Source organism: Salvia hispanica, chromosome 3 (genome assembly GCF_023119035.1).
Source record: "Salvia hispanica cultivar TCC Black 2014 chromosome 3, UniMelb_Shisp_WGS_1.0, whole genome shotgun sequence".
NCBI classification, from domain to species: Eukaryota; Viridiplantae; Streptophyta; class Magnoliopsida; order Lamiales; family Lamiaceae; genus Salvia; species Salvia hispanica.
In genome coordinates this window covers 55,343,524-55,356,991 of record NC_062967.1, presented here as the reverse complement: position 1 = coordinate 55,356,991, position 13,468 = coordinate 55,343,524, and the positions used below count along the sequence as shown (strand labels likewise).

General features: G+C 36.2%; 3 protein-coding genes across 4 annotated transcripts; 1 reads left to right on the top strand and 2 right to left on the bottom strand.

The window, feature by feature from the left end:
- Positions 1-1,935: 1,935 nt before the first annotated feature.
- Positions 1,936-2,677, bottom strand: LOC125215736 (serotonin N-acetyltransferase 2, chloroplastic-like). The gene has a single exon (XM_048117266.1). The coding sequence runs from the start codon at positions 2,625-2,627 to the stop codon at positions 2,097-2,099; it is 531 nt and encodes a 176-aa protein (XP_047973223.1). The 5' UTR covers positions 2,628-2,677; the 3' UTR covers positions 1,936-2,096.
- Positions 2,678-5,909: 3,232 nt separating this feature from the next.
- On the top strand, positions 5,910-8,660 carry LOC125211686 (ASC1-like protein). 2 transcript variants are annotated; one of them, XM_048111583.1, is made up of 6 exons: positions 5,910-6,220; positions 7,224-7,453; positions 7,526-7,681; positions 7,758-7,943; positions 8,032-8,216; positions 8,317-8,660. In XM_048111583.1, the coding sequence occupies exons 1-6, from the start codon at positions 6,083-6,085 to the stop codon at positions 8,346-8,348; spliced, it is 927 nt and encodes a 308-aa protein (XP_047967540.1). In that variant the 5' UTR covers positions 5,910-6,082; the 3' UTR covers positions 8,349-8,660. The 2 variants fall into 2 exon arrangements, with proteins under 2 accessions (XP_047967540.1, XP_047967541.1); XM_048111584.1 differs by having other exon boundaries at positions 6,082-6,220; positions 7,202-7,453.
- Positions 8,661-10,399: 1,739 nt separating this feature from the next.
- On the bottom strand, positions 10,400-10,783 carry LOC125210560 (RING-H2 finger protein ATL80-like). Its single transcript, XM_048110101.1, has one exon. The coding sequence runs from the start codon at positions 10,781-10,783 to the stop codon at positions 10,400-10,402; it is 384 nt and encodes a 127-aa protein (XP_047966058.1).
- Between the last annotated feature and the right edge of the window lie 2,685 nt (positions 10,784-13,468).

Below are 13,468 nucleotides of genomic sequence, written 5' to 3'. Positions count from 1 at the left end.
TCTTAGCATCAAAACTAATCCAACGGCTACTGCTTGTCACAGCTAAAGAACAAGTCATTCTTCTCTTAATTCTTCCTCTTTGACTTGAGCTGCTGATTCAGCTCTCATTTCTGCTCAGCAATGACAATCATCTAACATGGACATTCTAATACATATTTCTAGAGAATTCAACCACCTAATATATGAATTTAAATAAAACAATCTAGTTTATTTTCTTTTATTCCAACAGTCTCAATGTCCAGACCGGCCGAGCTACTTTATCAAGACACAATTGGTTGTGCCAATTTTAAATTGCGCAAGTTTACAAAATCAACTACTACAACTTTTGTTGTAGTAAAAAGTTGTAGTATATAGTAAATCAATCACAAAATGGAACTTTGTTTCACATCGCTACTAAACCCAATTAATTTTGTGGTGTTGCTACTTGCTACTAAACCTATCTGCATCTATCAAAGATGTTGGAAAGAAATCACACGAGATCAAGAATATGATACGTGATTGAAAATGTATTATATTATACCACAGATAGAATATCAATTAATGTAAATTAGGTTACCATATGTAGAGAATGTCTAGCCTATATAAGATCTGTAATTTCTGTACATTTTTATCAGTGAATAGAAGAATGAAATATTCCACCGATCTTTAACAAAAGAATAACAAATACTCCATCCGTCCTACAAGTATATGCACTATTTCATTTTTTGTTCGTCCTATAAGAATATGCACTTTCTAATTTTGAAAACTCTTTTCTCTCTAATGAGGTGAGACTCATTCTCCATTAACAATACCTTAAATTACGTTTTCTCTCTACCTCTATCTTACTTAATCAAATTTACATTAAAATTCGTGTTGAACTCAAAGTGCATATTCTTTGGAGACGAAGGGAGTATATTATTAACGTAGCAACACAAATTTTTCTTTTACATAAGCTCTAGGCTCTAGTTGCAAGTACAAAGAACATTTTCAAGAAAGCTTTGTCATATCCTGCGAAATATTGTCACTAACAATAGTATTTTTCTAACAAGATCATACAGAAATGATCTATATCTCAACTTTTCACAACTAATTTCTGCACATTCATAGTTCACCAATAATAATAGTCTCTTAAACATGAACACAAATGTTAAAATTATTCACCTCATAAGTAAGCAAGTCCGTTACTTTTCCACTCATTCCTCATGCACAGAAAGTAGGTTACTTTTTTTTTTCCTTTAATCTTATTTATGTTTTCTCCTTTTCGATAGAATTGTACCTTTTTTCCTGAATCTTGTACTTCCTCTTTTATTTTTCTTCTTTCTTGTGTTTTGGTTTATAACTTTTAATTCCAAAATAATGGATTAATATTTGTCAGTATGAATAATGCAAATTTCAATGAGAACTAAAAAAAATATGTGCTCCATAAAACTACACACTTATGGATCTATATAATTCGGAGAAAAAAAAGTGATTAAATTACTCTCTCCATCCAATACAATATGAATATGCACTCTTTTCTTTTAAATCTGTTCCACAAGAATATGCAATTTCTAAATTTAGAAACTTTTTTTCTTTTAATGTGATGAGACTCATTCTCTCCAACATTAATACTTTAATTACTTTTTCTTTCTAACTCTCTTATTTTATCAATTGTGTATTAAAACTCGTGTTCAACCAAAAGTGCATAATTTTATGTGACAGAGAGAGTAACTATGATTATGGCTTATTTTACGATTACAATTTAATTAAATTCTAAATATAATTTAATGTAATAGTGAACTATATTTTTCATAATTATACTATTGATTGGTACCAAACGCGCTACACACCTTAAAAATATCAGCACACGTACTTTGATTTAATATCGCTAGATGGACTTTTAAACTTTTTTTTAGTTCAAGATACGCTTCACCCATTAAGCGGCATTTTACTCTATTAATTAAAGAGAAATTCAAATAAAATTTTTAACAAATATATTTTCTATTTTTAAAATAAAATTCAAATAAATAACATTATCCTAATATTACATAACAAATTTTATTCTAAGTATTTCTTTACAAATTCAATAAAGGAAAAGGCTGTAGGTTGGTATGAATGAAGAATTGATTTCATAATAATTAAGTTTTTGATTTGTTCTTCCTAGAGTAGACCATTCCACGGATGCCATCCGGGTCGGCAACAAACCCGAGCGGGCGGTAGAACCCGAGAACCCGAGGCTCCGAATACAAGGCGATGTTGGTAATACCCTTGTCTAACAGGGCTGTGAGGATCCTCTCCATCACAGCCTTCCCGAGGCCGAAGCCTTGGAAGCTGGGGTCCACCACCACGTCCCATATGATCGCGTTGAACACGCCGTCGCCCGTCGCTCTCGCGAACGCCACCGGCCTCTTCGTCTTCTCGTACTCCACCCACACCAGCGGCTCCGTGTGCTCCAGCGCCACCCGGATCTTTTCCGGGTCGCGACGCGGGAATCCCACCGCTGCGAACACTGAGTTCAGCTGCTCAAGGTTCAGATTCTCTGCGCTGCGGTGGAACGTGAACCCGCGGGAGGAAAGCGACTCGTCCGACAACGAGAAGCTTCCCGTTGTCGCTGCCCGTTTGCGGCTGCTCGGCAGCCGGAGTGGTAGGATGTGATGGTGGAGGAGCATTTCTTCTTCTTCTTCTAAACTTTTGATGGATAAGATATAGATAGATATATGTAGATAAATGAGTTTTTACAACTTGTGGTTTTCATATTGCCACCTCTCTTTCTAAACTTTTGCATTATAAAAAAAAGCTTATGATAATATTTAAATATGGAACTACAGAATATCATTATACCAACAACTCGAAAGAGTATTCTAGCTTAAAACTCAATTGCACGATTTTATCTAATTGTTTAAGGAATCTCATTAGGTATTCAACATACTCATTTTTCAGAATAAAATGCCGGTAAAGAAAAATATAATTCTTCGCAACTGAAGATGCACATCACTAATGAAGGATACTTTACTAAATATTTTTGTAAAAATATTGGAGTGTGATAACTACTTTGTTTTTGTAAATGGAAATATTTTTTTAATATGCATTTTGAACGTGAATATATTTGAAGTAAGTCAGACTAATTCATTTAACAAAATTAAAAGGAGGGCATTTACGTAAGGAGGGAATTTTTACCTCCATTTACAAACTCTGAAACTCCCTGTAAAAATATTCAACACATTATTTAATACTCCCTCACTCTTTAAAGAATATGCACTTTAGGTTTGACAAGGACTTTAATGCAAAAATTGGTAAAGTAAAAAATTGTTAATGTAAGAAAGAGATAGAGAGAAAAAGTAAATAAAGTATTATTAATGGAGAATGGATCCCACCTTATTAGAGATAAAAGAGTTTCAAAATTAGAAATTGCATATTCTTTTAGAACAGACTAAAAAGGAAAAAGTGCATATTTCTTGGGGGACGAAAAATATACTCCCTCCGTCCCAGATAATTCGTCCCAGTTCCTTTTTTACACTCATTTTGCAAAAATAATAATAAATAGTTAAAGTGGAGAGAAAGTAAAGTAAAAGAGAGAATAATGTAGAGAATAGTCTTATCTACATTATTGTTTCTCTTATTTTACTTTCTCTCAACTTTACCTATTTATTATTATATTTGCAAAATGAGTGTGAAAAATGAACTGGGACGAATTATCTGGGACGGAGGGAGTAGTACTTTAATTGAACCCGAGTTCAGCAGCTCCACTGAGACTAATGAAGGATACTTTGCTCAATTTTTTACTACTCCATCCGGCTCATAAAAATATTGATTTCAAGGATGGATGACATGTATTTTATGCAAAATTAGAAAATAATTAGAGTATTGTTAGTAGAGATTGAGATTCACTTAATAAAAAAAAGAAAAACTTATACACCGAATGTAAAAAGTGGCTGATTGAGTGGAATTGAACAAATAAAGAGGGAGACTATTTTATGGGCAGGACAGAGTATGAAAATATTACTCCTACCATGTAACAACAATGTCTAAGTCTATTGAAATCATGGACATCCTAAAGTATCCTTCATTAGTCTCATATAACTAAGGTCATTCATTTGATGTTTCTCACAAAAACTAACATAGGAAAAACATGTTTTCACTTCTCAATATATTTCTTGCATAGCACAAAAATGTTGGGAAAAACTCACGCATTAAACATTGCCCCTCTCCTAAGAGTAAAGGTGTAAAGTGGTGTGTATCTTAGACGACGGGCAAATAATATTTATTTATTTTTCTCCTAAGAGTAAAGGTGTAAAGTGGTGTGTATCTTAGGCGACGGACAAATAATATTTATTTATTTTTAAATATAATGGAGCAAATAGTGTGAATTTATGAATATTAAAAAAATATACTAGTATAGATGCTTATTTTTATATAGCTATGAAAAATTGAGGTGGGGCATTTGCCCTTTCTCATTCTACACTAGCTCTGTCCCTCGTTGCGACTCCTAAGGTGTTAGAAGATTTCGATTTTTAGACTTTTCATGCACATCCAGACATAAATATAGGGCCAACCATTTTTCACGACATGACAACCTAATGGCTAATATGAACACGCACAAAAGTAATGGGTTTTGGTCAAACATTATTTGGTTCATGTCTTTATCGGATCGACCCATTAGAAACCTGATAATTTCGAGTTTGGTTGGGTTAGATTGAGTTCTAGTAACCCATTAAAAATAATATTATTATTTTGATTATTTTTTCCTTTTTAAAAAATATACTTTAGTTTTATTCTCTAGATGCGTGTAAGTAAAGTTATAATCGTGTAAATCAGGTTCAATAATCATGTTTAATTGTGTAAATTAAGTCTGTGCCGTTTTCGTGTCGTGTAAACAAATACTCCTTCCGTTAAATGAATACATTAAATAACATTGTATAGTAAAAAGTAAAGAAAATGCTAATTTTGAAGGACACGAGAAGCAATATAAACGCACTTGTTCATTATCGTAATTTACATAAGTTGTACTTCTTCCATTCCTAGGAAGATCATCGTAATTTACATAAATTGCACTTTCTTTGTTCTAAGGAAGTTGATCACTTTTTAGGTGGTACGAGATTTTATGCAATTTTATTTTACATATTAGATGAAGAGAATAAAATAAAAAATATAATACTATCTCCATTTTTTTAAAATAGGGAGGTTTGAAACGACACGAGTTTTAATCATAATTTGGTAAAGTAAGAGAGATGGAGAGAAAAATTGGTAAAGTAACAGAGAGGGAGAGCAAAAAGTAATGAAATTAATGTTAGTTGATGATGGGGTCCACTTTATTAGGGGTGTAAAAATTTCCTAAAGTGGAAAGTTTGAAAGTTGTTATTTTTAAAGAACGGACTAAAAATGAAAGAGTTGCTATTTTTAAAAAACGGAGGTAATATAATATAAAAATATACTTCCTCCGTCCCAAGTTACTTGAGTCGTATTCCTTTTTGAGTTGTCCCAAATTACTTTAGTCATTTCTTTTTTAGCTAAAAACAAAATATATAATCACATTTTCTTCATTCTTCCTTTTACTTTAGCCTTTCTCTTCTCTCTTATTTTATTCCCTCTTCTACATTGTTTAACTCACTAAATACAATTTTCTTAAATCTCATACCGAAAAGAAACGCCTCAAATAATATGAAACGGAAAAAATATATTTCTTTAAATTTAGTAATGTATTGTTAATTGAGACAAACTAAAAAAAATTAACCTTTAGTAACCTTCGATGCTTACGGTTTGTAATTTTTGAGCTTGCAACCGTTCCGAATTTTGTAGAGCTATTGGAAATTTACTATTTTTCTCTGTTCCCCAAAATTCTTCAGCGCCACTTCTGAACTAAATTAATAAAATACTTGAATTTCTTATAGTAAGATTAATATAAATGTAACACCAGCTTTTTATTGGGAGATGCCGCGTGACAAAGGAGACCCAAGTCAATCATTACTCTGTTTTCAACTCCTACAAAAATCTTTTTTGCAATCCACCAAATAAGCAGCCACCAAAACTTGCTTCTTTACCAAGAACTGTGATAACAAAGTTATCCAGAACTTTAAGAAACTTCTTTTTTGGACCATAATTATGTAAATTGAAGCGTTTTGGACAAATGGGTTTGCTTGAAATTGCGAGTTCCATGGACTGGGAGCACGAATCCTACCCTCAATATGAAGACTTCATCGTGCTCCCTCTTTTTGCTGTCTTTTTCCCAATTCTGAGGTTTTTACTGGACAGATTTGTATTTGAGGTATTTCTTTTCCTTAATATTGTGATCATGCACATTTTAATCGTTTTGTATCTGTACTTTTTTATGTATTTCTCGATGACCCTTGTTGGAATTTAGTGCTTTTCGGATTGTTTCATGTCACTGTACTGGTTCAAGTTGGAACTTTTCAAGAATTTCTGGTAGGATCGTCGACTGCACATTTAGTTTGATGTTATTCGCTTTAGGTCAAGCCCGCACGGATTTGGAATTTCTATTAGGATCGTCGACTGCACATTAGTTTGATATTATCTGCTGCTGGGGTGAAGCAACTTCGAATTTCTGTTAGGGTCGTCAACTGTGAATTAGTTTGATATTATGCGCTGGGGTGAAGCAACTTCCCCTACTCATCCGATGTGTGATGGGTTTGTACCCAACAAACGCCTGATCCAAAGCCACCTGGGCGACCCTAACTGGGGCTCATCCAGGCTTGACCCACTTGTTAGAATCGTTGAATGCAAATTAGTTTGATATTGTCCGCTTTGGGTCAAACCAGCACGTATTTGTTTTTTGGGTCACTCCCAAAAGGCCTTAAACCAATTGGGATTGGACAACACATATATACTGCCTCCAATGTTTGTACCCGTCAGTTTCATCCCAACATTATTAAATCAAGTAGTAGATTCCGGGGAATGCTTATTTGGTAGCAAGGATTGAGTTGTGAATCTCAAAATCTGGAAGCTGAAAGTGATGGCTATGGAGTTTTCACAATTGGATTTGAGTTTGAATTTGGTCTAATACGAATTTGATTAGTGTTTTAACTCTGAAGCAAAGATTATGTTAGAGAAGTATGATTAGGTTTTGCTTCACTGATGCAGTTACGGTAAGCAAGATGCTACCTTTTGTGATTGGAGCAAAAATTCTATACTGAAAACTGATGCTTCATTTTGTTAGTGATCTCATTGGCTATTTGATCTGTTAATCAGCATATGAATGATCTTTCTAAGTATTTTTTTTGTTGCTTAGTGCCTTCGTTTATACGGTGCAGTGGGTGGGAAGACGATTGGTATTTGGGAAGGGAATGGAAGTGGTGGAAAACGAAAGCAATGAGCGAAAAAAGAAGATACGTAAGTTCAAGGAGTCAGCGTGGAAATGTGTATATTTTCTTTCAGCTGAGATCTTGGCACTTTCTGTGACCTACAACGAGCCGTGGTTCACAAAGACAAAGCACTTCTGGGAAGGACCCGGAAATCAGACCTGGCCCAAACAAAAGTATAAGTAAGGCTCCATTCCTTTTCACCATTCTAGTTTTGATTGGAGGTAGTTATAGATTTGTATCACACTCGACAGGTTGAAATTGAAAGGCCTTTATATGTACACTGGCGGCTTCTATGTTTACTCTATATTCGCTTTGATATTTTGGGAGATGCGACGCTCTGATTTTTGGGTTTCTATGGGCCACCACGTCGTATCATCCACTCTCATCGTATTATCTTATATACTGAGGTATGTTTTTCTTAGAAGCTGAGCATGAGTTATTATTGTAGATTCACAATAACGTTTTTGGATATTCTTTCTGCAGGTTCGGGCGAGTTGGTTCGATGGTTTTAGCTCTTCATGATGCCACTGATGTTTTCTTGGAAATAGGCAAGATGTCCAAATACAGTGGCGCAGAAGCATTAGCAAGCTGCTCGTTCGTTATGTTTGTCCTTCTCTGGATCATTCTTCGTCTCATTTACTATCCCTTCTGGATTCTATGGAGCACAAGGTCACTCTCTCTGAATGATTTTGTGTTTTGCTTTTCTTCGTCTCGATAATTCTGCATATTGATGTTGTTGGTGATTATATCGTGGCAGTTATGAACTTATCGAGTACTTAGATAAGGAGACTCTAAAAGGCGAAGGGCCAATCTATTACTATGTCTTCAACACGCTTCTTTTCTACCTTCTCGTCCTTCATGTCTACTGGTGGGTTCTGATGTTCCGGATGCTAGTCGCCCAAATCAAGGCAGGCGGTGCAGTAAGTGATGATGTTCGATCTGGTAAACTTATCTTGACAACCACTTATCCCGTCCCAGTTTTCTGGTTTTGTTGATTTCTCAAATGATATACAAGCACGGGATGTCTTGTCTCGTTCTGCAGATTCGGAGGATGAAGATCCACACGAGGACTGAAGTCGAGAAAGTCAGAGACCGATATACAATGGAAGTAGGCACTCTCTTTTCAATTGCTGCTGCTATTGCTAAGTTGGCTTTTGTTCTTGTCCATGATTCAAGAATCGAGTGGTATAAAATGAGCACTACTTGAAAGAGGAGGCTTATATGATTCACAATTTGTGAATTTTGGATTTGTGTGTTTCTTATAATACTACATGTATAGAGTAAATTTAAATTTTCATCATTTTATACACTGAATTTGTAATCTCGGAAAAACTAGTCAAATATGTTTTGTAAAATGAGTTACTAATAAATGAGTTCTAATTGGAAGGTTTTAACTTTCAAATATGAAAATGTATAAAAAGTGACAAATAGTCACACTAATTATAAAATTTGGTTAAATTATGTTGTGTTGAATATTTTACAGAGAGTTTCAGTTTGTAAATGGAGGTAAAAACTCCCTCCTTTATTCGGTCAAGTAATTATTATGTAAAACACATTATGGAGCAATGAAAACAAAAATCCCCTCTTAATTTTACTAAATTAATTAATCTGACTTCAGTTATATGAAACTATAAATTTCAAAATTGCATTTAGTCAATATTAGTTAAAATGCAATTTTAGTCCTAAATATATGACCAAAATACGAATTTGATCTAAAACATTCACTTTTTTTTATAAACATGTATATAACAAATAAAAATGTTGTTGATAGAAATTTCATTTCTTATGCACATGTTTTTCAAAAAGTGAATGTTTTTAAACAAATTCGTATTTTGAACCAAAATTAACTTTTACTCTTACATTTAAAATGCATATTAGAAAAATGTTCCATTTTACGAAAATCAAAGTCGATATAACTCTCCATTAATACACATTCAAATTACTTACCTCAAAATAATCTGAATTTATTATAACTATTCTCTGAATTCAAATACATTTCGAAGAAGAAAAAAATGTGTGCATTTGCAAAATATATAAATTCCTCTTTTTAAAAAAGTCATTTTGGAAAATAAGTTGAAAACCGAGGGCAATTAATTTGGAAAAAGTTACTCCCTCCGTCCCACCATAAGTGAGCCACTTCTTTTAGCGCAAGATTTAAGAAATTGACATTTAAAAAGTTAAAGTGGAGAGAATAAAGTATGAGAGTGAAAAGTAGAGAGCTGAAAAGAAAAAAAATATGTGAAAAATAAAGTAAGGGGAGTGATTTTTTTACCTAAAATGGAAATGACTCACTTATAGTATAATATTCAGAAAAGGAAAGTGACTCGCTTATGGTGGGTACAAAGGGAGTACAAAAGTTGGGATCTTCAAATGCAAGGTTGGGGCTATCTGATACGTGCATATCTATATGAAGATCTCCATATTTTTATTAATTAGTTAATTAGTGATTTGTCATATCTTTTCCATATATGTTTAGGATATTTTCTTGTTCTTTAAGTTATGGTATTTAACATTATAAATTGGTGTCATTGTTATTCTTTTCATTCAACGAATGATGAATATATGAATTTACGTCTCTTTCTATTTTACTTTACGCACTTTGTTTTAAACTTGAGTTGTCGACATGATTCCGCCTCGCGGGACTTCTCTTTTATCTTGTTTATCGTCTCCGGCATCGTAATAAGGGAAATACACTTATCACTATCCCATTCAACGCTTTTCTCTTTTCTTCCGCAGCTAAACAATTCCGAGCTTTGAAGCTTTTTTCTTCTGCAATTTCAAGCTTCTCACATTTCATCATTTCCTTTTTACGGTTAATTTCTTTGTAATTTGCCTCAATAACCAATATTCCTTATTAGACCGATGGATCATTACTTCAAAATCAAACAAAGAAATGAGAGACCAATTAACAAAGGAAAAATCATTTAAATCTGGTTTCACTTTTACTATATTTATTTGACATATTTTACAAACTTATTTTACTCGAATTTAATTTTAAAATGAATATATCAAAATAAAATTCATATTTCACTAATGTTTTTCGCATACACCCATGTATTAAAGTTTGTATTGCACAATAATGAGTAGTTCTCAAATAGCTCTAAAAGCCCTACATAGCATGTTGTCTAGCGCAGCCACCAATTATCCTTATTTCCCGACGATCCAACGTGTGCAAAACCGGAGAGCACGATTTCTCGACGAGTATCGTCGCTTCCCGGTATATTGGTGAGGTGATTCCGGCAGAGCGGACAGGTCCAACCCCCACATCCGACCCACCGGTCGAAGCAGGCCGCATGGAACACGTGGCTGCACCTCAGCCGTCGGATTTGGTCTCCGGCCTCAATCCCACACAGACACACCGCACATTCAGCGTCGCGATCGGGATCGGGATCGGAGCTGCATACAGTTTCCCTCACAGTGTGTGAGTCGATGAGGCGCAGCTGGTGCGGCTGGACAAGGACATCTTGGACCTCTTTCACGTGAGAGATTATGAAATCAAACCATTTCATAGTGATAGACATCATATTTAATAATTTCACAACTTCAATTCATAGTAACATTTTTTGGTAGTCTCCTTCTTATATACTTACGGATGAGGCCCGCCACTCTATTTTACTATACATATTATGTTGACAACTTTGGGAAAGTTCATGCTTCAATTGCAAATTTATTCAACAGTAATGTTCCACAATAATTATTAAATGTTTATACAATATTGATTAAATAGTTGCACGTGGAAACTTCTCATGTGAATTTTGATGGCCAACATTTTTAGAAAACTTTGTGTCCGACACCACCAAGGTGGTTTGTGTATACGATCAGCGATGGAGTTCTGATTCATAATTTGTGGAGTTTGTAGCCAAAATGTTTGTCGCCAACATTAATAATTGGAAGGCAGAGGAGGTGCCACGGACGTAGTTAGTGTTAGGATCGTCGAATGCAACATTAGTTTGATATTGTCCGCTTTAGATCAAGTCGCGCACGGATTTATTTTTGGGTCACTCTAAAAAAGTCTCAAACTAATTAGAGACTGATATCACTTATATACTAATTCAATTCCCCTCACAGCCTCACTTATCCGAATGGTTCGGGCCAACGACGGATCCGGAAATTCAAAAAGTCGATGCTGAGTTTTAAAAGAAATAAGGGCATCCGCAATGGGGCGGACGATGCGACGGACGATGCATCGTCCGCCACTGCAGCATCGCGGACGATGGGTTACCAACACCGTGGACGATGCGCGGAGGATACCCATCGTCCGTCGGAACGCGGATGATGCGACGGACGATGGTCACGCGTTTGGTTTTTTTTTTAATTTTTTCAAAAAAAATTTCTTATTTAAACACTACAATTCTCTACCATTTCACACACTCCAATTTCACATTTCTTCAATTTCTCTTCAATTATTCTCTCTCATCGTCTCAAAAATGAATCCCGACGACTACGATTTGAGTACAACGGATGGTTGCAGACGGGCCTTGACTTGAGCCTTGTTCGATGCCGTTAATGAAGCCAAGGGCAGAATGCTTGGCACAAATGCAGCGGGAGCAGGCGACGTTCGGGAGCAGATTATTTTGCCGAGAATCCAAGGTGGGGCCCGAATGTTTTTCACCGACGTTTTAGAATGAGCCGAGATCTTTTTCTCTCGCATTGTGCACACGTTGGAGGGACGTGATGAGTACTTCCAGTATCGGGAAGACGGGATCGGCAGACCTGGACTTACGTCGTTGCAGAAGTGCACGGTTGCGATCCGTCAGTTGGCCTATGGCACAACATCGGATATGTTCGACGAGTACCTTTACGTCGGGGATACAACTGGCCGCGAATGTCTCAAGAAATTTTGTAAATTAGTTGTGGAGGCTTTTGGCGACACATATTTGCGACGCCCGACTGCTGATGATTGCCAAAGCATGATGCGGATGCACGAGACGGTGCACGGCTTCCCCTGGGATGCTAGGGAGCATCGACTGTATGCATTGGCAGTGGAAGAACTGCCCGACGACCCGGAGAGGCCAATTTACTAGCGGCTACAAGAGCAGCCACCCGACGATGATCCTAGAAGCCGTCGCTGACCACCACCTCTGGATCTGGCATGCCTACTTTGGTGTAGTCGGGTCGAACAACGACATCAATGTCCTCAACTCGTCCACCCTATTCGCCGATCAGTGCAGGGGTCGCGGTCCGGCCATTCAATTCACTGCCAACGGCCGCACACATCATATGGGGTACTACTTGGCCGATGGCATATACCCAAGGTGGCCTGTTTTTTTGAAGACGATCAGCTGCCCAATTGGTGAGATGAGAGTCTTGTTTGTGGCAAAGCAGGAGTCCGCGCGGAAGGATGTGGAGCGGGCTTTTGGGGTGCTCCAATCGCGGTGGGCAATCGTGAAAGGTCCGACGCGTTTCTGGTACAAGGAAGTCATCGTCGACGTCATGGATGCGTGCATCATCATGCATAACATGATAGTCGAATAATAACGTGGACATGTCACCAATTGGGTGGATGATGAAGTCGGATCTAACTCCAGCACGACGACCTCGCCTGTCACTCGAGGATTACCGACTGGCTTCGGTGCGGTTCTACAGCGACAGGCCTCAATGTGCAACCAACAAGACCATACTCAGCTCATGACCGACATGATTGAAGAAGTTTGGAACCGCAACCGCCGCCGTTGAGATATTGTAGTTTTTTTATTTCGTATTGTAATGTTTGAATTTTAATGAAATGGAGTTATTTTCCCAAATTTTGAAGTATTTAAATATTCAAATAATAGATAAAATGCTTAGGGCGTCACTTAGGACGGGCTATAGTTCGCCCCACTGCAGATGAAATAGGAGGAAGATAAAATGCTGACGTGGCGGTGCATAGGACGTCGCTTAGGGCGTCCCATGTTATTAAAGCGTATCTCATTATCTATTTAATAAAAAGTAGTTCTGATCACCTTTCGTATACAAAGTATGTACTAAATTATTAATCGTCCATTGGTCACCCATTTTAAATTAGGGGATGATTTCTAGATCTCTTTTGTTATAAAAATATTGACTAGTTGAATGATTATCATTCGTCCATTTGTCACCCATTTTAAATTAGGGGATGATTTCTTGATCAGTTTTGTTAAAAAAGGAATATTCACTAGTGAATGGTAGGGAAAACTTATATCAGTATTTTTAGTAATCTATCCAAATTTACGAAA